General features: G+C 32.8%; 1 protein-coding gene across 1 annotated transcript; it reads left to right on the top strand.

Moving 5' to 3' along the window:
• The first annotated feature begins 22,998 nt into the window (after positions 1-22,998).
• On the top strand, positions 22,999-27,053 carry LOC117923492 (MDIS1-interacting receptor like kinase 2-like). The gene is made up of 3 exons (XM_034841806.1): positions 22,999-24,895; positions 25,874-26,233; positions 26,933-27,053. Exons 1-2 carry the CDS (start codon positions 23,083-23,085, stop codon positions 26,227-26,229), a joined length of 2,169 nt encoding a protein of 722 aa, XP_034697697.1. The 5' UTR covers positions 22,999-23,082; the 3' UTR covers positions 26,230-26,233; positions 26,933-27,053.
• The last annotated feature ends 615 nt before the right edge of the window (positions 27,054-27,668 follow it).

Below are 27,668 nucleotides of genomic sequence, written 5' to 3'. Positions count from 1 at the left end.
CAACCCAAAAGGACAATTTATCTCAATCCCATGAGATATCATGATGCCTTTATTGAGAATACTTATTGCTACCAGCTTTCATCAAAAGTGACCTAATCCATAGGGGAATATATGATCACTTTAAGATCTCACCCATAGGTCAAAGCCACTACTAAGTTGGCCATAAGCTTAGTATTCTCTCAAGGTTGAAAGACAATACAATAAAGCAGCTTGGTGAAATCATGAAAACTTGATAGCCTTATGTCATGATTCATTGTAGGTCTTATTCAATGTGTAACCATACACATTAGTGCACTTACCATGGGAAACCCATCCCGATGGCAAAGACTAGCCATCCCTCTAATTTTGAGGTAGTAGACTATTGCCTCAAATGAATTGTTTAAGTCCATGAATCAGTTGTGAACAAGTCATCTACTTGCAAAAGACCCATAACGTGGATCTTCTGTACAACTCCTAATGCATCCAAGTCATGTACAACGCAAAAAATTCTAGGTAAGAATGCTTATAAAGCATAATGGATGTAATAAGGATATAGAAAAGTGAAACTGGAATATCATTAAATAAATAATGAATTCAAATTTTTTTAAATCATGTCATGCTTTTAAGGGCTCTATCCTAATACATGAATTAACTTGAATTATTGTTAAGACCCTATCCATATATTTTGAGATAAGTCTCAAGTTTGAGAGGGGAAAAAGACGCAACAAAAGCAAATAAAGGAATGCATAGGATGAGAAATGAGAAAGAAAATTATGGAAAGAAGACATTACTAGGAACCTTGGATTTCTCCATTCCTTTACCCTGGATCGTATAGGTGCATGCAAAATACCCTAGGCCTCTAGATCCTATGCAACAGAAGCAAAAATCAATTTTTTACCATTCTAGGATCAAGAGAAAAGTCATTATAGAAAGTTTCCTTTAATTTTGATGTTCCCAAATCATTCTACTTAGTGAAGGTGTTGAACAACGAATTTGGAAGTCTCATACACCTAAGATTTTTCGCCTGATGACACGAACCATGATCTTGCACTCCATGTTGACATCTTAGATCTAAGCAATGGAAGTAATATCATTTTTAAAAAAAATTGATCTTTTAGGGTTAAAATACTAACCTTTAGGTTTGGATGTTCCCAAACCTTAAATTCCAAGTGTTGAAGATGACCTTAAAGTTGTTAGAAGTCTCGTAAACCCATGATATTTCGCCCGATGACTCAATCTTGTTCTTGGCACACTTTTGATAAGCAGGAAAAATGTTGGAGATTATGGCTCTCTTTCTCTCTGGATGGTGGAAGACAAAAGTGATGGAAACTCTAACTCCTAGGGGGTATTTATAAGGTTCCTAATTAAGCTTAAGTGACTTGAGCCCCCATGAGCTTAGGTCACTTAATTCAGCCCAAAATGAGTTCTAATTGATTAATTAATCCAATAAGGTCTACTAATTAATCAACTAGCCCAATCTAAAGACCTTGTTTACTTACCCCTGTGCAACCTTGCATAATTACCAAAACACTCTTATGCACAAAAGTGAACCTATAGCCAATCTGACTTTCACAATCTGTGCCAGCAAGGTATATGAGCTCAGAGGAGGAACTACTAGGACCCATAGGAGTATTGGCTCCCTCATAATCCAATTCAGAAGTTGATTCAATATCCCACTACAGAGAATTAACTAAATTTCAGTATTTTATGTAAATAACAATGAGACATTACATGCTCGGGTTTGTGACCTGTTATCCATTATCTTTAATCTTCCTATGAACTGGTGTGTCCGTAGTCTAACAATGTGAAAGCTATCAATATTTCAAGACTAACTCTACTATCCTTAAGTTACAAATCTTTCTATTGTGTATTCAACTGGCATATCTTAGTTCTCAAAGAACCTATGTCAAGTTCCACTCAAGGAATTACTATGGCCATAGTTTCCATTAACACACCTCCTTAGAATCACCCAATGGGACACACTATCTCAATCCCATGAGATATCATGGTACCTCTATTGAAAATACTTATTGTTACTGACTTTTATTAGTAATGACCTAATCCATAAGGAATATATGATCAACTTACGATGTCACCCATAGGTCAAAGCCACTGCTAACTTTAGCACAAACTCAATATTCTCTCAAGGTTGAGAGACAACACAATGAAGTAGTTTGGTGAGGTCATGACTACTTGATAGCCTTAAGTTATAACTCATCATAGGCCATGTCCAATGTGTAACCATACACACATTACACTCACCTTGGGGAACCTATCCTGATAGCCAAGACTAGTAATCCCTTAAATTAGGATGTGGTGCACTACTACCTCTAATTGGTTGCATACACTCGTGAACTAGTTGTGAACAAATCATTTATTTGCAAGGAACCCATGATTTAGATCTTTTGTGCAACCCCTAATGCACCTAAGTCATGTACAATGCAAAAGATGTAGGTAAAAATGTTCATAAAGTGTAATACATGGAATAAGAATGGCTAAAGTAAAATTGGAACATCATTAAATAAATAATGAATTCCAAATTTATTACATCATGTCATGCTTTTAAGGGCAATATCCTAACAGTTGGATTGGGGAACCTACGGACCCTCCATTTTGTCCTCCTAACACATGTTATTTCATGTTTATTTTCCCCTTACCCTATACTCTTTCATAACATGCACTTAGGATCCCTTCCATTTATCATGTCCCTTGGTAGTTCATTGTTACTCGACTCGTTATTGATTTTTAAGCCATTTTTTAGAGACCATTAAGGAATTTTTTGTTGATTCTAGCATGACTTTCTATGGCACCTTAGGTTTAACCTACGTTCATTAATTTGGTTATAAACCTTAACTTAGGATCCTTGCTCGAAATGTCCTTTTGGAATTTTGTAGGGGATTTTTTCTCTCATTTTTAAGAGGTGTGAGAGCACATTCTACATTGTTGTGTGTGCGAGAGAGAGATGCACAAAAATATTCTAGTCATTAGGGATTTGTTGGGTAAAAAGAGAGATAGAGAGAAAAAGCTTAGGAGAAAAAAGAAAAGGACTAGAGAAAGAAGAAATAAAAGAGAAAGAAAGTAAAGAACCAAATAAATGGAAGAAAAGCTTCACTAATACATCTTTTCTCAGTTAAGCTCTTTTCATTATGAGACCCATATTTGGTTATGTTTTTCTTTCATTAGCTATCGTTAAAAGTTGCTTGTTGATTGGATATGGATATTAAAGGCCACACATTAATTTGTCAATTCTGGGATGTTTATAGGATTTGTCATTGTTTTGTTCACCCTATTTTTCTTTAGTTTATTTGAGATTAACCTGAATTTAGTTCGTTTTTTCCATGTAACATCTTGAAATCTTGTTTTTGTTTTTCTTGTTTTAAATCTAGTTTGGATATCTCATTTGTTTTTTTAAGCCCACTAATAACGCATGATATGAGGCTTTTCTTATTTTTTACCTATTTTATTTTGAGTTTTTTTTGCTCATTTGATTTTTTTCTGTTTATTGTTTGTTCTGTGAATTGGTTAGTGTGCATTTTGAAGCCACTCATTTGTAGTTGGTTCTTTGTGGCTACCTATTTGCTTTAGTCTTCTGTAGTGCTGAAGATTGTGCATCAAGACTGCATATCTTAGGCTTTGTTTCATTGTGTTCACATATTAGGATTTGTGCATTTTTTGTGTATTTGATGTTCATGACTGTGAACCTATATTGCATGCTCCCTATATTCTATTCATGTTGTGCTAAGGATTGCACGTTCTATTTTGTTTTTATGCACTAAGTTGTACATTCAACCGATGTTTGACTATGTGATTACTACTCAAAAAGTACTCTTTTATAGCTTGAAACTAACTATTTTAAACACTTTTGAGTAGTAGTTAATACATTTTAACTCAATTGGCACATTAAGGAACCTAACAAGGGTTACTAATCAGTTTTTGGCAAGTTTTGGTGTTTTTGGTAGCTATTTGATCATTGAAACAAGCCAAGAATGAGGGAGAATTTTGTGAAATCCATGGCAATGCAAGTTGAAGCTCAAATACATGAAGAATCCGAGCTTTGGAGCACTTCATAGCCTTTCGCCAAGCTTGGCAATAGGTTGCCAAGCCAATCAGAGATGCAAGGAAGAAAACTAGAGGAAAAAATCCAACAACCAGCATTTTTGCATGGCTAAGCAAAAATTTCGCATATCATGCGAAAATTTAGAGGAGGAGCAGCTGCAAGACTGAGTGAAGGACAAATTTCGCACCTTGTGAAAAATTTCGCACACCCTGCGAAACCACAAGAGGCAGCTAAAGAATTTCGCATACCATGCGAAATCTTCCTGTGCACCGACTCCGTTAGATTTTTATCTCCAGATATTTTGTGTAATTTCCTATTTTCTCATTGTAATCAACCTAGATATTTTCTTTTATATTTTTTTATATCTTTTGGTAACATCTTTAGGTAGACGGAGAGAGACACACCAATGGAGGGAATTCATTGAACACTTGTAAATTCCCGTAGTAAGAAATATACAAAGTTTTTGCTCTACCTTTCCTTCTCATTTTGTTTTCACTTTTCTTTCTATCCAAACAACCTCTGAGGATGATTTCTTAGGAGATGAGTGGCTAGGTTTTACGTTTCTTGGAGTGATGGAAGCTAGGTGAAGGACCTGAATGCAAAGGTGGGAGTTGTCATTCCTTTAAATGAAAGTAGTTGTTAACCATTAATGGTTTTTATTTCAAGGTTTAGCTTTAAATCCCTTAAAATCACATTGAATGGCCAATACTTGGTAAGCTTTTCGGATTCTATGGATGCTTATTGCTAGATCCATGGATGTCTATTAGTTATCATTTACGAGCCATTGGAAGGTGGTTCAAGGTGAGGGTCTTTAGTGTTTGAAGCAATTAATGGGAAGCAATTACCATTTTTCATGAACCCTTTGGATCAAATCTTAATTGCTAAATACAAAACCGGTTCGGGAGATAACCATCCTTTATGTTATTGCCCCATTGGAGAAGAAGATCTGGAATCTCCCCTTTGCCTGAGAAACCCGATCCTAGTGACCTAAAGCTCGAAGAGACCTTTTCTTCGTAGTTAACTTCACTTATTATTTTTGCTTAACTTAAAATCAATCTTTGCAACCACAATTCCATTTTCTTTAAAAGCTAATTTTCATAAAGAAAAGCACCATTTTATTTCCTTCACTAAAGTCAATTGTACGATGAAAACCCATCCATGTGGACAATCCTAGAGCCACTATACTATGTTAGCTATGCTACCCTAGTGTAAGGTGATTTAGGTTTTATAAATTTTGTTGATAACACTCGTCTGGGCCAGAATCAAATGGCACGACTGCAATGGGGAAAAATCACTGTGTTTGTGAATTAGGTTGCACACGTCTGTTTTTTTGCTAGCGTTCTTTTTGTATTGCATGTCAAATTGCACAAGTCATTTGCCCTATTAGTGAATTCTCTTATTTTTCATTTTTGGTTTGCATACTTTGTTCTTTCTCTTTAGTAGCAAGCTTGCACTTGGTGTCTTACTTTGTTTTGCGTATTGTTTTATGCCCACTTCATGCCTTGTTTTGGTGCATTGAATGGTGTGCAATTTTCCTCTTTAGATGAAATATTTGTGTGTCTTTCTCATGCACATCACTTCTTGGTGTGCATTACACATGTGCATCTCTTCATTTAGGTTATATTTTGTGCATCCTTATCTCAGTATGTACATCATGTATTATTTTCCGATTTGTACACTTGCATGCATGTCTCTTTTTTTCCCTTAGGTGAGCACGCTTTTCTTTAGTATGCGATTTTCAGTCCACAATGTCTTTGCATACAAGCATTGGCAATTCTTTAAGTGCATATTTCATATATTTGCACGCATTCTTTGTCCTCTTAGTGTGATTTTATTTTATGTGTGCATGCTTCTTGGTATGCCATTCTTATTCTTAGTGCACATTTCCCTCCACATGCTACCTAGTACCTAGACCTTCTCTTCTCAATGCATAGTTCTTATGTGCATGCTGTTATGATAGAACCCTTAAAAGCATAACATGATGTAATAGACTTTTAGATTTTATTATTTATTTAATAAAGTTGCATTTCACTTTTATCTATCTTACTTCCATGCATTATACTTTGTAAGCACTTTGGTTTCATCTTTTGCATTATATGTGACTTGGGTATATTAGGAGTTGTATAAAAGATTTAAGTCATAGGTTCCTTGCAAATAAATGATTAGTTCATGTTGGTTTGTGGGTCTAGGCAACCTATTGGAGGTTGTAGTACACCACCTCCTAATTGGAGGGATGACTAGTCTTAGTTATTAAATTCAAAGTAATAAAGAGGAGAAATCTTGTGCTCTCTATATTTGTGCTCCTTTCATTTCCAACTCAATTCCCAATCAACAGAAGAGAAGGCTTGTTTGACCAGAAATCTTGTCGAATATTTGCCTCAATAATTTGGTTATTGTATCATTTATGGTGAAAGTTGGGGACATTCCTTTCAACATTTGGTTTTTTTTTTAATTTATAGTTGTCTCATCTAATAGAAAAATTTTATAAAGATTATTGGGCTTTATTTGACTTATCAAAAATATATTTTAAAATTTGTATAAATTGGTACATTTTTTATTTTTATTTTTAAAAAAAATTGAACTAATAGTAATTTTTATATAAAATATAAGAATTCTATAAAGACTTATATTAAAAAAGTAAAGGTTTTAAATACAATTTAAATATAAAAAAAATTAACTATCTCAAATATTAAAAAATATATTTTGAGAATATATATATATATATATATATTTATTATATATATATATTGTATTCAAACAAGACTTCAATAGCCTGCTGTAGACCCCCATTTGGGGCTTATTCACTTTTTTCTTGCAGGTTATTTTCTTTGCCAGGTGGAGGGCTTTTTCAAGAGCCATGTGTTGCCTCCTGATTGGCTGCCAAGGAATCACAGTGGTGCTTAAGAGAGCCAATGAAAGATGGACACCAGGAAAGGGGACGTTCAGAGTTTGTTATAGGGGGAGCGTCTTCTGCAGAGTGAAGAGGTGCTTTTCAGCTGTGACAGAGGGATATTTGGGAGAAGAAGAAAAAGACTAGAGGGAGAAAACGGAGGTTTTCTGGGGGATGAGGAGGCTATTCGGCTGAGGGTGGGAGAAGATATTGATTTTTGAGGGAAATGAGAGAAGATCCTTTCAGCTGAGGAATGTAGCAGGCTGTGTGGCTTGGGAAGGACTTACAGAGGATTTTATTCAGTTGGAGGAGGAGATAACAGAGGAAAGGAGCGTCTGCAGGTGAGTTTGAGGTGACTCTCTTGCTTACTTTGATTCATATTCTTCTCATCCTTTTCTTATTTTGGTTTGCTCTGCATTGCTCATCAATTTGGATTGGATCATACGTGCTGAATTTTGTTGATTTCTGGATCGTTTTTGTACTCTATTGTTGTTGATCTTACTGTTGTTCTTGTGGTTTGGCTTGGAGTTAATGGAACTCTGTTCCTCATATATTTTGTAACTCTAGCTCGAGATCTCCTCACTTGTATTAGCCCATGGATGTCACCTGAAACGAGGCTTTATACACTTTTGTTTTACTTTATTCCTCGTTTATCCTTCCCTCGTTTCTTTTCTGTTTTGGCCCCCTTTCCTTCCCTTTTGTGCCTCTATGGCTGGTGCGTTTGAGATGTTGGGTATCAGAGTTGAATTGGTCACTTGATGGGTGGGGTATTTTGGTTGACGTGTTTCCATGAGGTAAAGCTGGAGAATAAGTGTGGGTTCAAGAACATGCTCACAGAGGATGCTAGGCCCATGGTGAAGAAAGAAGGGTGACATAGTGATTGGAGGTACCGTGAATGAGGATGGTGTGGTACATGTTGAAACGATGCAGGTTAGATCAGAAAGGGCTCTGTCACAGATTCGTTCAACTTGCAGGAAAACTTCATAAGCATCCAAAACCTTGGATAACCTCTTCCATGGACGGTTTTGTGCTTGCTTTCTAGTTTGGAATCTCTGCCATGGTCACAGCCCGCCCTCATGCTCTGGGTTTCGTGAATACTACTGCTGCTTTGTGCTCTCTGTAACGGTCCATTTGGATTAAAGGGTTCAGTTTCGCTCCAAGTGGGTCTACTGACCATGGGATTCGACATCCAATTAAACTGAACTCGGCTAAGCCATGCAGATCTTATATCGAAAGAAGCTTGATTACTGGGAAGTTACTTTCCTTTGTGTCTATCATTGTGCCTGAAAATGGAGGTAGCGAAGTCAGTTGTATTGACTATGGCCTGAATGCAGCTGGTCATGAAGTGTGTGTAATTATTTACAAAGAAAAACAACGATAAATGAAGATATTAGAACTCATTTGCTTCAGAGAATTTCATATCCCGAGCAGTGATGGAAGTTGTTAGTTCTTGCCTCACAAACAAATATTCTTAGGGATTGTCTGGTAGAGGATACTATGGCGGCAATGAATTCTTTGATGAGCTAGAAATCCTCCGTCAGAAGAGGGCTTTGGCAGTATTCCACCTAAGGGAAAGACGTGAGGCGTCAATGTTCAACCATTGTCAGTTTCTCCAGCTACCTTTGAAGTATGCACTGTCCTTCTCAATCTACATGGCATGATCATAGGCTTGGACTTACCTCGTAAGGCCACTTGTCTCATAGTTTCATAGCTCCTAAAAGACGGATATCAGGCACCTCAATTTATTGTGAGTCTAGGCCCCAACGACTCGATGAATCTACAGGTCTTGGTCTTGCTGTTTATGACATGCTTGAGAAGAAACTAATCTATTGAGACCAAAACTTCTTATTGTTGATGGCAGTGTTTATCCTTGAGATTTTGATTATCCTCGAGTGAGAAAGATGGCAAACAGCGTTGGTGCTTTTCTCATGCTGGGGAATCAAGTTTTGGGTTTCTAATGAGTTGTAAGCTCAAGGCCCACAGTTGGCACTGTTGGACAATAACGAGTTCAGTTTGCAGGAGCTACATCACCACTTGAGTAGTCATCGGTGCGCACCCAAGTTCTTTCTTTGTCGTTTCTTGACGTGAAAGCTCCTCTATCCATGCATCATATGATGGCAGCAGCATCCCATTATCAATCACAACTCAAGCAAAGCCATTGCCGTCATAGCCTTCATTCTCTCTGCACCCTCATACCCACTTCTCTCTAAACCTTCCCATGCCTTGCCATTACTCACTTCCAATAACCTAAACCTTCTCTCATACCCAGCTGAATTTGTTAGCCACATCCTCACAATCACCATGCCCACGTTGCATTCCTTTTTCATTAGTCTTGAACACACCGCACCACCCATTTCTCTCATCATTCCACTCCTTCCAATTTCTCAAATCCCATGTGCACGTAGTCATCATGCATGCTCCTATGGCCATCAAATCCATCGCCTCGTACCCACCGAACTCCTAAGACCAATTTCACACACCACCCATGGCTATGCTTTGCACCAATCTCACGCGCATGGCCGACTTCATGCTCATTCCTCCCATTCAGCACTTCCAGGTACACCACTACAGGATTTCGGCATTTGCTAGAGGAAACGATGCATGTAATCTGTGCACTAGTTGACATGATTGGCTCAAAGTTTAGGATATTGGGATATGATGCTCATTGCCAATCCCTTAAAGGTTACTGCTGTTAGTTTCATTTACTGAAGATGAAATCGGGTTATTGCTAAGCCCGCATGCAAGCTTATTCTTCATCTCGAAGTCTTCAACATTTGAATGGCTTTACACTGAAGGACGGAAGTCAGGAGCTAAAAACAAGAGAAACTGTGGATTGATTTGATAATGGCAGAGAAGGGCAGAGTGTGTGTGACAGGCGCCGATGGGTACATTGCTTCATAGGTCGTCAAGCTTCTTCTCTCCAAGGGCTACATTGTCCATGGAACTGTTAGAGATCCCAGTGATGGAAAGGATGCTGATTTGAAGAAACTTGAGAAAGCATCTGAGAACCTGAAACTCTTTTAGGGCAGATTTGCTGAAGTACGGAGCTCTCTGTTCTGCCTTTGAAGGATATGATGGAGTGTTCCATACTGCCAGTCCCGTCCCCCCTACAACTGTAGCGAATCCCGAGGTAGAATTAATGAAGCCTCTTGCAGCAACTCTGATGTGATACATCTGATGGTGTTCTAGAAGCTTATAACGAGCAAATACGAGATTTGCTAGTTACAGGAACTTAACTTGGGGTTATCACAAGTGAACTTGAAATAAGGCAAGCGGGCGAAGGGACACGTCATGAGCTTGGATTGGTTGAAGCATATGTGAACCATATAAGCGGGGTCAGAGAGATTTTACAATCTGGCAGTAATGTAAGGGTTGTCATCTCACCTGATGTTAGTGAGCACGGCATCCCATACCCAAATACACCTACCCGCATGCATGGATACCACGTATACAAGGTCATTCTCCATATCTCTATGCAGTCACCCTTCTCTAATACCTGATTCACCCAATTTTCTTACTACCCACAACTCCATTCATCACTCTTCATACGCGCATCCCCATGCATATTACCATACCCATTTCTCACTCACCTACCTCTTCCATTCTTACCTTCCATTCTAGCTTCAATGGGATATCCTGAGGTAAATTTGACTGCCATGGATCCTACAAATGGTCCCTTGATCGAGCCTGCCTGGAGGGGCCTCAAATATGCAATTTCCTCAAGGGGAGGCTGATCATGATCTCTGGCATGAGCAAGATGGAAGATCTACTGCAAGGTTTGATCCTGACAATGGAGGTTTTCGGGTGCTTCAGTTAGAAAATAAGCAACAGTCAACTTCATCGGGTTTTAACTTTCTGGCTGCATCGAAGGTGGCAGTGGCGGAGATAAGATCTTTCAGCTAAGGGTTCATGCAGAGGCCACGCACGGGTAGTCCATGTAGATGTGGCAAGTGAAGTCAATGGAAGAGTTGAATCTGACCCACTGATAAAGTTTGCATGGAATGAGTCACAAGATAAACTTTGAAAATGCCAATATGGTTGAAGAACTCACCAGTCTGGACCGGTGCAAGGGCTTGACTTTTCCTGAGATACTAGATATGATCAATGAGCCCAAAGAGCCCTCAGACAAGCCACTGGGAAGCTGAGAGCAATGCTTCAGTCAGCAGAGGAACAAGTCAGGAGCTTGAAAAAAGCAGAGCACATTCCTGAGTCAATTAGCAGCCTAGACAATTCCTAATGGAATCCACTGCTTGTCTATGTGCTTGACCATTGGTTGTTGTCAACTCAACCATCTGAACGCCAAGGAACCAGAAAAACATGTATTCTATCTGGTTACTGATGAGCTGAATTTTGAAGCCATGAATATGTGGTTTCTGTTGAACCCCAAGGAAAAGTAACCATCCATGTGGAAAACGTTGATGAATTTAAGTGGCTTAATTCATCCTACTGCCCAGTTCTGAGGCAGCTCGAGTCTGCTGCTGTGAAAGCATTATATTTCAATCAGAGGTATCCCAGTACTCTGTCATCAGGCTCTTCTAATCTAAAGTACAGGAATCCCAAGTATCTCTCAATGCTTAACCACCTGAGGTTTTATCTCCCTGAGGTTTATCCCAAGTCAGATAAGATACTGTTTCTTGATGATGATATTGTTGTACAGAAAGACTTGACTGCATCATGGTCAGTGAATCTCCATGGGAAGATGAATGGTGCAGTACAGTGTGGCTAAGAATGCTGATGAAGGTATGCGAACAATGCGAAGTAAAGATCAGGGTCAGCTTAGTGCTTTAGCAAACACCTCTCGTAAGAGTGTGAATATCTCTGTGAATGTGAATACATGGAAACCAGTTCATTATCAGGGACTAAGGGAGGTTGAGGAAGAGGATGGTCAGAAACCTGTGCGGGGAAATGAAACAGGCACTGGCAAATCTGGTGTGCAGTTAATGAAGGCAAATGGAAACCCTGTCTCGGTTGGCAATGGAAATGCAAAACCTGCTGTAGATACTCAGGGAGAGTCTCAGAAGATGTAGCTATCTGCTCCTGGTTCATATCCTACTGGTCGTCCTTTAGAGGGTGCTGATTCTCGGACCATCTTTGTTAACAATGTTCATTTTACTGCAACCAAGGATAGTCTTTCTCGGCATTTTAATAAGTTTGGGGAAGTGGTAAAAGTGATTATAGTAACTGATGCTGCTACAAGGCAACCAAAGGGGTCTGACTATGTAGAGTTCATGTGAAAAGAGGCTGCAGGACATGCTCTTTCTCTTGATGGCACCTCCTTTATGTCACGTATTCTCAAGGTTGTGAAGAGAAACTCTACCCGTCAAGAAGCTGCTCCATGTAATATTCTGGGATTTCTTCTTATCTGATCTTGAAAATGATTTCTCAAATCTCATTTTGTAAAAATCTTTCTCAAATTCTGATTTTTCAAACAATTCCAATTTTCCCCTCTTTCATCCTTAGAATTTTTAGGATCACCCAAGAATCCCATTTTTATATAAAATTTTGCCGCCATTTTTCTTCATGGCAAGCAACTTTCACATTTTCTCTATCCTTACAAGGTTTTGAAATAAGCAAGGATTCAATTTTGTAATTCCAATTAATGAAATTTATGAAATTGATTCATGCAAAAATAAATCGGGCTATGGTGGGGTCCAACAACAAATAAACTTCCTTTAAAATAAAAAGGGATTTGAATGAAATGTCATGCATGCTATTGGTGGTTCTTCATCTTGTTTGGTGATATGAGTGACATATTTTATATTCATCAGTGTGCACTAACTCTCTCTTTTGATAGCGCATGGTGGCTTGTTGTCCAGGTACGTACCCACTTTCACTCTGATCAGTGTCTACACATGTTCTGATACTTATATGTGTATGATCGATTCAAGTAATCATTGATTTTCTCATTGATTGCTTGTTAGCTTCATTTTATTAGTAGAAACCCGATTTTAGGGACTTAGAGGGGTGCTACAGTCTTTACCGTACCTTCCCGATAAGTAACCTGACCTCCGAGCCCGATCCGATTTTTCGTAGATCACATTTTCCAAAAATAGGAGTCGCACTTAGAGTTTTTTTTTCTTATTTTGTTTACCCTTTTAAAATAAAACAAAAATAAGTGGCGACTCCAAGTCATTTGAATAAATAAAATCATTTTTAAAATAAAAATCGAGCTTGTCATCGAGTGGGAAACGCATAAGCCGAAATATGGGGTCCACACCTGCTTAAAGAAACAATTAATAAGTTATTTATAACAAGGATTACATTTGGGTATGCATGTACTTTTTAGTGGATATGGTTAAACGATGATGTTCAATATTTTTTCGCTTAAATATTAAATTTTATCTTGAAGAACAAAAATTCAACTAATAAATACATTTTTTTTGCTTAAATCTTAAATGTTATTTTTTAAATTATAATATTCAAAAACATATTGCACACCCGAACTACTCTAGAAAAGAATTGAAATAAGAAAGATGATACCATAGTTTTGATGTTATTTGATAAATAATAATAATAATAATAATATAAATTAATAAAGATAACATTTTAGAACCAAGGAATAACATCAATCTCTACTTCTTGTTATAATTAACAAAAGTCTTTTTTTTTTAATTAAAAAAAGGGCAGTCCGTGAGATGGAATCTTTAAATGGTGAAAAAAAAAGAGTACCAATATGCAAGGTGTCCAATGAAATCATTAACTGGCCTTTTTTTTTAATGCAAGTTTAAAAATTATGAGAGAAAAAATTATTGAGATTTAACTTATATATATATATATATATATATATATATATATATATATATATATATATATATTTTGTATCTTTCATGTACTAGTAGGTAACACATAATTTAGGGTATTTTCAAGTTGTTGTAAATTAAAAGAAAAAAAAATGAATTTAGAACATTTGTAAAGAAATAAACCCAAGATCACAAAGAGCACTTGAACACCAACAACATAAAGTGACGGAAAAGCCACCCATTGGTCTGTTTTTCTCATTTAAGGTTTTGATTAAATACATCTGGTTCTCATTAGTTTAAAATTTTATTAAATAAATATCTTATCATTTTCATTAGTTATTTTCACTCATCTCCTCATGAGTGTTTTTTTTAATCAAAATTAGCTTTGTTTCACATGTGCTATGAAAAATAAGGAATAATAAAGTTTATAAAAATTATTTAACAAATTTTAGAATATTTATTAATATATATACTTGGGGCCAAATTTGGGAAGACCTCTTGGAACTTATTTATTATTATTTTGTGTTCTTTCTATGTGGTCTTACGTGTCACATATCATATAAGAAATTTCAAGCCTAGCCTTATAGAAGTTGATTTAGAAGGGTTGCTTGACTTGACTCAAGTTGCTTTTTCTAGGAGAGAAACAAATGGAGCGTTTCCAACCTACCTAGAGAAGGGTTGCTTGACTTGACTTAAATTGCTTTATCTATTAAACAAATGGAGCATTTCCAACCTAGTGTTTTAGAAGTGTTTGAGAAGGGTTGCTTGACTTGACTTAAATTGCTTTATCTAATAAACAAATGGAGCATTTCCAACTTAGTGTTTTAGAAGTGTTTGAGAAGGGTTGCTTGACTTGACTTAAATTGCTTTGTCTAGTAGAGAAATAAATAAAGAGCCTATAGGATCTAATTTTATTTTATATATAAACAATTTTGAACTTATTTATTTCTTTTTTTGTTGCAATTATAAAAATCTTCAACCTTCTATTCTCATCTTTTTGAGTAGTGTTGCATGTATTATATAAAAATGTTAATTAGAATATTTTTTATTTTGAATGATTGATTTAGTTTCCATATTTAATTGCTCCTTCAATATAAGATGTCTACTTTTTTTTTATTCAAAGTTTTTATTTTGTTATTATACATTTATATGAGTTTTGACTCAGAATACCCCTTTAATAAAATAAATAAAAATTCATTCTAACCACTCTCTCAAACAATTTACAACCTTTCATTATTGGTCAAGGCTAACCATGTAATTGGAATAACTATCAAATAAAAATAAATTATAAACTAAAACATACTACATAATGCGTAACCATCAACATATAATAGAAGACGGATTGTTGTAGAATTTCACTCACAATGAAATTGAAGTCATTGGCAGTGAGCTTAAGAAGACTTTTGACTAAGAAATGAATCAAATAAAATATTGGACAGGGCTAACCATGTAATTAGGACAACGATCAAACAAAAAAATGTAGCTTTCCATCATGTGTTGATGGTTTTGAAGCTAACTTTTTCAAACAACATGGAAGACAGGTAGTGGAATTTCACTCACAATAAAATTGAAGTCATTGGCAATGAGGCTAGGAAGATTCGTTTGACTAAAAGATGAATCAAATAAAGTATTGATTGGGCTAACCATGTAATTAAAATAGTGATCAAAAAAAAAAAAAAAAAAAAGGGCAACTTCTTATTACGTCTCGGTGGTTTTAGTGCATTATGTAATATGTTTTAGTTTTAATTTTTATGAAAATGTTTAATAATTCTAGTTTTATTATTTATGACTATTAAAAATAAAAAATCAGAAATATTTACTATTATGTAAAAAAACAAAAGAAATAATTTTAGTTTTCATTATATGTAAATAAATAAATAAAATAACCTTTGTCATTCTTGGTTAATTATGCAGCAACTTGAGGCTTCAATAAAACGTATGACACAGTAATATAAAATGCCTTACATGTGGATGATGAAACAAAATTATCAATTTAGATTAAATAATATAATGTGCTACCTTCCTGTTAGTATTTGCCAATAACGTTTATTGTATTATGGTGAACAACGTCATTAATTTTATTTTTCAATTTATTTATATTCCTTCATGACAAAAATCTTCAACATTACATTCCTCACAAAAATCTTCAACATTATATTCCTCTTTAGAGAATGATGGGTAAAACGGTAGAATGTATTCAACTGATTTTTATTTCTTATTCTCTTATTTATCAAGTTACACATTACATATAAAAAACTCTTTCTAAAATAATAAATAAACATTAAAAAAAGTTGAAAAGTTTGTATTTTGTGTAATACATAATTCAATAGCATGCAAATTTTCATTTTCAATTATATTCCCCCTCAATCAATTTTATATTTTTGTTATATTTTAATTTTTTTTAATATATACCTACGTGATATCTATTTGATAGAATCATACGATATGACACCGAATGTTGTTGATTGGTTGTAAACCTAAATTGAGAGCTTTTCAAAATCAAAATTTGATTTAATTTTTAGAAGTGTTTTTAGAAGTGTTTGAGAAGGGTTGCAGAAGTGTTTGAGAAGGGTTGCTTGACTTGACTTAAATTGCTTTATCTAATAAACAAATGGAGCATTTCCAACCTAGTGTTTTAGAGGTGTTTGAGAAGGGTTGCTTGACTTGACTTAAATTGCCTTATCTAATAAACAAATGGAGCATTTCCAACCTAGTGTTTTAGAAGTGTTTGAGAAGGGTTGCTTGACTTGACTTAAATTGCCTTATCTAATAAACAAATGGAGCATTTCCAACCTAGTGTTTTAGAAGTGTTTGAGAAGGGTTGCAGAAGTGTTTGAGAAGGGTTGCTTGACTTGACTTAAATTGCTTTATCTAATAAACAAATGGAGCATTTCCAACCTAGTGTTTTAGAAATGTTTGAGAAGGGTTGCTTGACTTGACTTAAATTGCCTTATCTAATAAACAAATGGAGCATTTCCAACCTAGTGTTTTAGAAGTGTTTGAGAAGGGTTGCTTGACTTGACTTAAATTGCTTTATCTAATAAACAAATGGAGCATTTCCAACTTAGTGTTTTAGAAGTGTTTGAGAAGGGTTGCTTGACTTGACTTAAATTGCTTTGTCTAGTAGAGAAATAAATAAAGAGCCTATAGGATCTAATTTTATTTTATATATAAACAATTTTGAACTTATTTATTTCTTTTTTTGTTGTAAAAAGGAAATTCATCTTGAATACGTCGAGTTATAAAAATCTTCAACCTTCTATTCTTATCTTTCTGAGAAGTGTTACATGTATTATATAAAAATGTTAATTAGAATATTTTTTATTTTGAATGATTGATTTAGTTTCCATATTTAATTGCTCCTTCAATATAAGATGTCTAATTTTTTTTTCTAAGTTTTTATTTTGTTATTATACATTTATATGAGTTTTTAACTCAGAATACCCCTTTAATAAAATAAATAAAAATTCATTCTAACCACTCTCTCAAACAATTTACAACCTTTCATTATTGGTCAAGGCTAACCATGTAATTGGAATAAATATCAAATAAAAATAAATTATAAACTAAAACATACTACATAATGCGTAACCATATAATTAGGATAACGATCAAATAAAAAAAAATGAAATTGAATTTCACTCACAATGAAATTTAAGTCATTGGCAGTGGGGCTAGGAAGACTCGTTTGACTAAAAGATGAATCAAATAAAGTATTGATTGGGCTAACCGTGTAATTAGGATAGTGATCAAATAAAAAAAGGCAACTTCTCATTATCCCTTGGTGGTTTTAGTGAGTTATCTAATATGTTTTAGTTTTTATTTTTTATGAAAATGTTTAATAATTCTAATTTTATTATTTATTACTATTAAAAATAAAAATCAGAAATATTTACTATTATGTAAAAAAAAAAAAAAAAATTTAGTTTTTATTATATGTAAAAAACAAAATAAAATAAAATAACCTTTGTCATCCTTGGTTGATTATGCAGCAACCTTGAGGCTTCAATAAAACGTATAATATAGTAATGTAAAATGCCCTACATGCAGATAATGAAACAAAATTATCAATTTAGATTAAATAATATAATGAGCTACCTTCTTCTTAGTATTTGCCAATAACGGTTATTGTATTATGGTGAACAATGTCATTAATTTTATTTTTCAATTTATTTATATTCTTTCATCACAAAATAGAAATTCATCTTCAACATGTCAAGTTACAAAAATATTCAACATTACATTCCTCTTTTAGAGAATGATGAGTAAAATGGTGGAATGTATTCAACTGATTTTTATTTCTTATTCTCTTATTTATCAAGTTACACATTTCATTTAAAAAACTCTTTCTAAAATAATAAATAAAAATTAAAAAAGAATTGAAAAGTTTGTATTTTGTGTGCATGCAAACTCTCACTTTCAATTATATTCCCCCTCAATCGATTTTATATTTTTGTTATTTTTTAATTATTTTTTTAATATATACCTACGTGATATCTATTTGGTAGAATCATACGATATGACACCAAATGTTTTAAAGATTTATTGTAAATCTAAATTGAGAGTTTTTCAAAATTAAAAATTGATTTAATTTTTAAAAGTTAATTAAAATATTTTTATTTTGGGTTGTTGATTGAGTATACTTGGAATACAGGATTTCTATAATTTTCCTATTAGAGCTTTTTATTTTGTTAGGTATACGCTTATGCTTCTGAGCGTCTAAGAAGACTTGCTTTGACTTGCACAAGGAAAAAGTAGGTGTGATTTAAAGTAAAATAAAAAAATGAAAAAATATTAACATAATTTATGGATGGTACACTTTTTGAACGGATTTTTCTCAATAGTACGGTAATTTTAAAAAGTTATGCTTAAATTACTGTAGTAGAAGAAGTTATTACAAATATACGGTAGTTTTTGCCACCTAGGAAAGAGGATTTGCCACTTAGGAGAGAGGAGAGAGGAAAGAGGTTCAGCGGATAATTTTTTTTTTAAACAAAGGGAAATCGTCTTTTCAAAAGACGAGTTCCATGAAAAAAAAAATAGTATTTAAAAAAATTCCCCATTTACAAGGGAACTCGTCTCTTGAAGAGACGAGTTCCATGAAAAAAAATATATATAAAAAAAAAGAAAATTCCTCAAGGTATATATTTAAAAAAAAATTCCTTTTAAAATAAAAAAAAAAAACTTCCACAAGGGAAATTCAAGAGACGAGTTTCCCATGGGAAAATTTTTTTTTTTTTTAATTATTTTAAAAAAAAATTTCCCAAATTAAAAAAAAAAAAAAAAAACAATTCCACAAGGGAACTCGTCTCTTGAAGAGATGAGTTTCCCATGGGAAAAAAATTTAAAAAATTTTTTTTTTTTTTTTTAAATTCCTAAATTAAAAAAAAAAAAAAAAAAAAACACAATTCCACAAGGGGAACTCGTCTCTTCAAGAGACGAGTTCCCATGGGAAATTTTTTATTTATTTATTTATTTTTTTTTAAATTTCCAATTAAAAAAAATAATTATAATAAAATAAAATTTAATAATAAAATAAAATTTTCCACAAGGGGAACTCGTCTCTTGAAGAGACGAGTTCCCCATGGGAAATTTTTTTTTTTTAATATTTTTTTTTTTAAAATTCCTAAATTAAAAAAAAAAAAAAAAAAACCCAATTCCACAAGGGGAACTCGTCTCTTCAAGAGACGAGTTTCCCATGGGAAAATTTTTTTTTTTTTAAATATTTAAAAAAAAAATTCCCAAATTAAAAAAAAAAAAAAAACAATTCCATAAGGGGAACTCGTCTCTTCAAGAGACGAGTTCCCCATGGGAAAATTTCTTTTTTTTAAATATTTTTTTTTTTTAAATTCCTAAATTTAAAAAAAAAAAAAAAAAAAAAAAAAAAAAAAAAAAAAAAAAAAACAATTCCACAAGGGGAACTCGTCTCTTCAAGAGACGAGTTTCCCATGGGAAAATTTTTTTTTTAAAAAAAAAATTCCCAAATTAAAAAAAAAAAAAAACAATTCCGCAAGGGAACTCGTCTCTTCAATAGACGAGTTCCCATGGAAAAAAATATATATTTTTAAAAAAAAGTTCCCAAATTAAAAAAAAAAAAAAAACAATTCCTCAAGGGAACTCGTCTTTTTTTAAAAAAAAAAGTTCCCAATATATATATATATATATATATATTTTTAAAAATTCCCAAATTATTATTTAAAAAAAAAAAAAACAATTCCTCAAGGGAACTCGTCTCTTGAAGAGATGAGTTCCCATAAAAAAAATCCCAAATTATAAAATAAAAACATAAAAAAATCCCAAATTATAAAATAAAAATAAAAATTCCAAAGGGGAAATAGTCTGTTTAAAAAAAGGTAATATTTTTAATATATTTTTTAAAAAAATCCCAAAATAAAAAAAAAATATTGCAAAAGGGAAATCGTCTCTTCATTAAAAAAAAAATCCCAAAATATAAAAAAAAAAAAAAAAAAAAATTTACTAATTTGGGAACTCATCTCTTCAATTGAATTGTGTGGTTGCATCTCTTCATTAAAATTTTTTTTTTTCCCATGGGAACTTGTCTCTTGAAGATACAAGTTCCCTTGAAGAATTGTTTTTTTTTTTTTTTTCCTTAATTTGGGTATTTTTTTTTTTTTTCCCATGGGAACTCGTCTTTCCCTTGTGGAATTGTTTTTTTTTTTTTTTTTAATTTGGGAATTTTTTTATAAAAAAAATATTTTAAAAAAAAAAAATTTTCCAATGGGAACTCGTCTCTTCAAGAGACAAGTTCCCTTGAAGAATTGAAGAGACGAGTTCCCTTGAAGAATTGTTTTTTTTTTTTTTTTTAATTTGGGTATTTTTTAAAAAAAATCAAGAGACGAGTTCTCTTGTGGAATTGTTTTTTTTTTTTTTTTTTTTTTTTTTAATTTGGGAATTTTTTTATAAAAAATTTTTTTAAAAAAAAAAATTTCCCATGGGAACTCGAAGAGACGAGTTTCCTTGAAGAATTGTTTTTTTTTTTTTTTTTTTTTTTTTTTTTTAAATTTGGGAACTTTTTTATAAAAAAAAATATTTAAAAAAAAAAAAAATTCCCATGGGAACTCGTCTCTTGAAGAGACGAGTTCCCTTGTGGTATTGTGTGTGTGTGTGTTTTTTTTTTTTTTTTTTTAATTTGGGAATTTTTTTTTAAATATTTTTTAAAAATATATATATTTTTTTCCCATGGGAACTCGTCTCTTGAAGAGACGAGTTCCCTCGAGGAATTGTTGTTTTTTTTTTAAATAATAATTTGGGATTTTTTTAAAATATATATATATTTTTTTTTCAAGGAACTCGTCTCTTGAAGAGACGAGTTCCCTTGTAAATGGGGATTTTTTTTAAATACTAATTTTTTTTTTCATGGAACTCGTCTTTTGAAAAGACGATTTCCCTTTGAAAATTTGAAAAGATGATTTTGGTTTAAAAAAAAAATTATCGGCTGAAGCTCTCTCCTCTCTCCTAAGTGGCAAATCCTCTTTCCTAGGTGGCAAAAACTACCGTATATTTGTAATAACTTCTTCTACTACAGTAATTTAAGCATAACTTTTTTAAATTACCGTACTATTGAGAAAAATCCCTTTTTGAACGACTTTTCCAAACATAGTGACAGACACGACACGAATCATTGTGGAATTTTACATAGAATAAAATTAAAAATCATTGATAATGAGACTGAAAAGACTTTCTTGTCTACCTATTACTTGAAAAAGAGCCAAATAAATTATTGGCTAAAGTATATTTTTAGTTTATATTAATATTAAAATATTTACTAATTTTAATTTTATGTTTTATTATTATTAAAATAAAAAATATGTATTTACTAATTATGTAGCAAATAGAAAAACCTTTTTAAAAAATTATTTTGTTTTCCTTTTTAAAATTAGTGAAATTAATAAGACAAATAAAACATTTAGTTACAATATAATGTTAAAAATTTTAATATCTTTATTATTTGGAATTATATATATACATAAAAAAACTAACATATCGTTTTCCAAATACAGGTGAGGTATGATTGTTTCCCACAATTCATGTTTTAAAAAAAATTGTGAATAATTATTTTGTTATATCATTATCATTTGAGTTTTTATTTAAAAATTTAAAAAATAATTATGTTCAGTTCCCACTAAATTTCCAATCAAGAGTGGAAGACGACTTGCTTAACTTGTTGCGTGGCTAAAACAAGAGTTATGAAGGCATCATTAATTCTAGAAAGTGAGCAAGAAAAGAAAAAAGAATTTAAAATTTTTCTTACTTGATGCATGGTAAAAAATGTATAGCATGAAAAATAAAATATAATAAACTTTTAACATTTCAAATCATTAATTCCTTATATAATAAACTTTACAAATTTGGAATGACTTTTTTACATTTATTTATTTATTATTATTATTTTGTGTTCTTTTTTATGTAGTTTCACATGTCACATATAATATAGGAAATTTTCAATACCGCGTTTTAAAAATGATTTGAGGAGGGTTGCTTGACTTGACTTGCTTTGTTTAGGATAGAAAAAAACAGAGCACTGCTTATAGGAGCTAATTTTATTTTTTATTAGTAAGAAAAAGCAAAAAATAAATATTTGATGATTACATAACAAATAGAAAAACTTTTTTTAAAAAATTGATTCCTATTTAAAATTAGTGAAATTAATAATTTTTTTTTATCAAATTTTAAAATATTTAATAGTAGATCTTGATCCAAGTCAAATTTAAGCTTTCTTTGTGATCCTTACATGTTACTATCATAGAGAAATTTCTAAGTTATAACCTTCTAACAATCAAAAGTCTAAGAAGACTTGGTTGACTTGCTTTGCTAGGAAGAAACTTCAAATGAAGTGTTAGACAAGCTAATCATGAAGTGGAATAACAATCAAATAATAAAAATAAGTCTTTTGACTATTACTTTTATATAATATTTTTTAGTTTATTTTATGTCAATATTAAACATGTTTTGTGATTTTATTTTATTATTATTCATTACTATTATATAAAATTTCTGGCTTTTGCAGGTCAGGAACTCCCATCCAAGCACACCTCACCGTTCATGAAAAGACAGTTGTGTGACGTGTACAACCTTGGGCTTTGGCTTGATCATGATTACTGATTTCCCATCATAAAATTTATTTTTTTAAAAAAATTAAATATGGTTTGATCATGGTTACTAATGGTTTTAATTTTTGCTTACAAATTTTCTTTTTCATAAAATATAATTTCCAAAATAAACGTCCTCATTTCCCAACAAATTAATGTCCAATGGAGAGTTGGGAGAAGACTTGTTTGACTTGCTTGAGATGCTGTGTGGGTGAAAGAAGACGGTTGTTGGATCAACACCAACACCCCTTCTATAAAACCATCAACTGGGGCATATATAGCAAAATTAATCGAAAATAAGAAAGAATGGAGTGGTGTTCCATTAATACTTGTAGGGTGTTGGTGGTTTCAGTGGTATTGTTATCATATAACATGCTCTTGATCTCATCACCTGCTGCTGCTGCTGCTACAACTGACGCACAGGTGGAGGCTGAGGCCGAGACTCTCCGCAACTCCACTTGGTGGTGGTACATGGAAAACACTACTTCTCATCATTGCACATGGGACGGCATCACCTGCAACAGGGAGGGACATGTTATTCAGATTACCTATTCACGTGGCTATTGCCGCAGGTGTAAGCTTAGCCAGTTGAAGTTTTCTTCATTTCCCAGCCTCCTCCATCTCAACCTTAGTTATCCTCTCATCTATGGTCGCATTCCAGATGAGATAGGTACGCTTACAAAACTCACTTACCTCCGTATATCTGAATGTGATGTTTATGGTGAGCTACCTGTTTCACTGGGTAACCTCGCTCTATTAGAGGAATTGGATTTGAGTTATAAACTCCTCTCTGGTGCCATCCCTTCCTTTCTTGGATATTTGAAGAATCTGATTCATTTGGATTTGGGTTCTAACTCTCTTTCCAGTGTCATTCCTTCCTCTCTTGGAAATTTAACCAACCTGGAATACTTGGACCTTAGTTTCAATCAAATCAATGGTTCCATCCCTTTTGAAATTGGGAATTTAAAAAATCTGGTTGAATTGTCCCTCGCTAGGAACTCCATTGTTGGTGCTATTCCTTCATCTTTGGGCGACCTCATCAATTTAACTGAGTTCAATATTTGTGGAAATAAAATCAGGGGTTGCATCCCTTTCGAGATAGGGAACTTGAAGAATTTGGCTAGCCTAGACCTTAGCAATAATTTGATCAATGGAAAGATACCTTCCCAGCTCCAAAACTTGAAGAACTTAAAAAACTTGGATCTTTCCCACAATAAACTCTCAGGTCACATTCCTACTCTTCCAATATATAGATCAATGGATTTGTCATACAATGATTTGGAGGGTCATATACCCTTTGAATTACAACTTGAACATCCACCGGAGGTGTTTAGCTACAACAAAGGTTTATGTGGTGAAATAAAAGGTTGGCCACATTGCAAAAGAGGACATAAAACTATGCTCATCACTACTATTGCTATATCCACCATCTTGTTTCCTCTTTTTGCGGTGTTTGGGTTTCTCTTGCTTTCGCGGAAGATGAGACAAAATCAAACCAAGACACCATTGAAAAAAAATGAAAAAAATGGAGATATATTTTCAATATGGAACTATGATGGAAAGATTGCTTACGAAGACATTATTGAAGCAACAGAAGACTTTGATATCAAATACTGCATAGGTACTGGAGGCTATGGCACTGTTTACAAGGCTCAATTACCTACAGGCAATGTGGTAGCCTTGAAAAAGCTTCATGGATGGGAAAGAGATGAGGCAACATACTTGAAAAGTTTTCAAAATGAGGTGCAGGTTTTGTCAAAAATAAAACATCGGAATATCATAAAACTTCATGGCTATTGTTTGCACAAAAGATGCATGTTTTTGATTTACAAGTACATGGAAAGAGGAAGCTTATTCGGTGTATTGAGCAATGAAGTCGAAGCTTTGGAATTGGATTGGATTAAAAGGGTGAATGTGGTCAAAAGCATAGTCCATGCCTTATGCTATATGCATCATGACTATACTCTGCCCATTATTCATAGGGACATATCAAGCAGCAATATTCTTTTGGACTCTAAATTGGACGCTTTTCTATCGGATTTTGGTACTGCTAGACTCCTGCATCATGATTCATCCAATCAAACTGTTCTTGCAGGCACTTATGGTTACATAGCGCCAGGTAAGTACACAACAGTTTTTCTTTCAGCTTTTACTCTTTTGATATATCTTTTGAACTTTTGGTTGTTTTTGTTTTAATAAGTTTGGTATCTTTGAGATTTGATGTATTTAGTACTTTTATACTTCCTATTATATACTTCATAGAAGTCACAAATTATACTGGATGAAGGGAAAGGAGATATTATTGCCAACCAAACCAAACTTTTTCTACTATTATTACTTATGAAGAGCTTGAAAGTGAATAAATTCTTCTAAATTTTTAATTTATTGTTTTTCTTTGTATTTTTCATGCAAAGTAAATAATAGCTCCCAACTATGTAGATGTTCTTCACTTTGGGCCTAAGGGGCCCACATGAATTTAAAACATGCTTATAAGATTAAGGGAAACTCATTCATATATAATGTCAAAACTTTTTGTTTTCATATCTATTGTGGGATATCACATTCATTGCTTATGTAAAGGCAATATCTTGTTTATGTCCCATGAGATTGTAGAGCCAAACAAACTTCCACATCATGGTTATAGATTAAGTTTATACCATTTGTGACTATCTGCTCCCAACTATGTGGATATTACTTGTTATGGGCATATATATATATAATTTCCAAATAAAAGAAAAGGAAATTCTTAATAGTTATTCATAAAATGTTGTAAAAAATGGTTTGAGAGTAAGAGAACTTTATATAAAAAAAATACTAATCAATGTTCTCTCAAGCATTTTCCAAATAGTTGTCTTCATTGTCCCAATAAGTCCCAAATATTTTTAAAAATTCCTTACAATAGTTTTTCAAAGGTTTAATATAAGTTGTAAAAATTAACTTAATTTCATCACAATTTAGAAATAAAATGTTGTCAAACGTCAATGCAATGCTATGAAACATTCTCAACATTTTATAAGTACAGATAATATGAGAAAACTAAATGAATGTTTCTTTCTCATTTGTGCAATATTTTTTTTCTTGTTTTGATTCTTAACAGAGCTTGCCTACACTATGGTTGTGACGGAAAAATGTGATGTTTATAGCTTTGGAGTGGTGGCACTTGAGACAATGATGGGAAAGCATCCAAGAGAACTTTTCACCTTATTGTCTTCCTCATCAGCTCAAAGCATAATGCTCACTGATATATTAGATTCACGTCTCCCATCTCCTCAAGATCAACAAGTTGCTAGAGATGTAGTTCTTGTGGTCTGGTTGGCACTCAAATGCATACATTCTAATCCGAGATCTCGTCCAACAATGCAACACATCTCATCGAGGCTTCGTACTCAATTACCATTTCTTGAAACTTTTCATGGGATTTCACTTTGGCTATTGAATACTCAAGAAATATAATTAGGTAACTAGAATGCACGATGATACAAATTTTTATTTGTTTTCATATTACCAGTGTGTGCTCCATATTTTGTTTCAACTTCATAATTTTCATAAGCCAAGATGATTTATTAATATATATATATATATATAGGTGGATGTTAAATTGAATTCACTCAGAGTATCACCCACATTGTACTTATTAATAGTCCATTCTACTTCTCTATTTCTTCTTAAAGTAATAGTAGTACACATTCCCTATATCTCAATTGTATTACTAACTAAAGTAAGACAATATTTAGTTGATTTGATATACATAATATTGGATGAAATAAGAGATGAAATAACATGTCTTATCCTAGGATTGGTTAGTTTTAGGATAGGGTAAATGATCTCATCCTTTAATTATCATATATCATGTTCAATCAAACATTCCATAAAATAATTTGTGGATCCATTCTCTTTATACATCCTCTTTACATAGAATATAATAATTCTAAGTTGAGATATATACATATTTCATATATCATAAATTTATTCTTCTTCTATATTTTTTTTTTTTAAATTTTGTAAACCTTCTCATTTTAAAAACAAAAAGTTTTGATTAAAAAAAATTAAATTTTTAGTTTGAAATAAGAAAGAATTAGAAATATTTTATAGTAAACTATACATGATTAAATTAGTAGAATAAGTTTATACTAATTCTTGGTTTTGGTTGAATCAGGGGTTTTCTTCATCAAATGTGGCAATTGTATTTGATGACATCTTTCTACTTTCTGTGCTTGTTTTGTGAGCTTGAGAATAATACCATTTCTAGTTCTATTCCCATATCTTGGGAAAAAGACTTGCACGAATATTGTATTAATTCCTATTTTCTATGAAAGATATTCATTTTTGCATGGTTTATTTTACCTCCATCTTGAAGATTTTTTTTTCCCCAAGTAAAGTCATTGGTGTTTATCTTGGATGGACACTCAAGCGCTTGATAATGTGTTGTTGGGTTACAACCTAATTTCTAGTTGAGATCTATCCTACATTGTTGTAGGTCCTTGTTCAAATCCTGCTATAGGAACCTTTTTTTTTTTTTTTTTTTGCTTGCTTCTACTCTATTTAAGGATTATTTACTCCAACTGGAAAGGCCAATCCAATTAAGTTTTAGCAACTCAACTAAAGTATTTGTCTAGGTGAGTGGTATAAAGGGTCAGGTTTACAAGACTAGTAGTCTAAGAGTGTGTTTGACAATGATTCTAAAAAGTATTTCTAATATTTCTAATATTTGAAAAATAAAAATTTTCAAGTGATAGAAAGATTGGAAGTGCTTCCGAAAATCACTATCAAATGGACTCTAATTCAGTAAACTAATAGCTTGTTTGAGGTGTCTAGTTAGGCAACTAGAAAAAGTGAGTTGCATTTTAATTACCACATTGAGGTGTGTTAAGTTAACTAGATTGAAGTCAAAG

Source organism: Vitis riparia, chromosome 10, assembly GCF_004353265.1.
Source record: "Vitis riparia cultivar Riparia Gloire de Montpellier isolate 1030 chromosome 10, EGFV_Vit.rip_1.0, whole genome shotgun sequence".
Taxonomy (NCBI): Eukaryota; Viridiplantae; Streptophyta; class Magnoliopsida; order Vitales; family Vitaceae; genus Vitis; species Vitis riparia.
Note: the sequence above shows the minus strand (reverse complement) of the source record. Positions and strands in the feature narration are given on the sequence as shown.

Bases quoted from the DNA above. Each gene is read 5' to 3' on its own strand.
- LOC117923492 (XM_034841806.1), top strand. From the start codon at position 23,083: ATGGAGTGGTGTTCCATTAATACTTGTAGGGTGTTGGTGGTTTCAGTG. The intron at 24,896-25,873 runs GTAAGTACACAA...GATTCTTAACAG, and splicing joins TTATGGTTACATAGCGCCAG to AGCTTGCCTACACTATGGTT.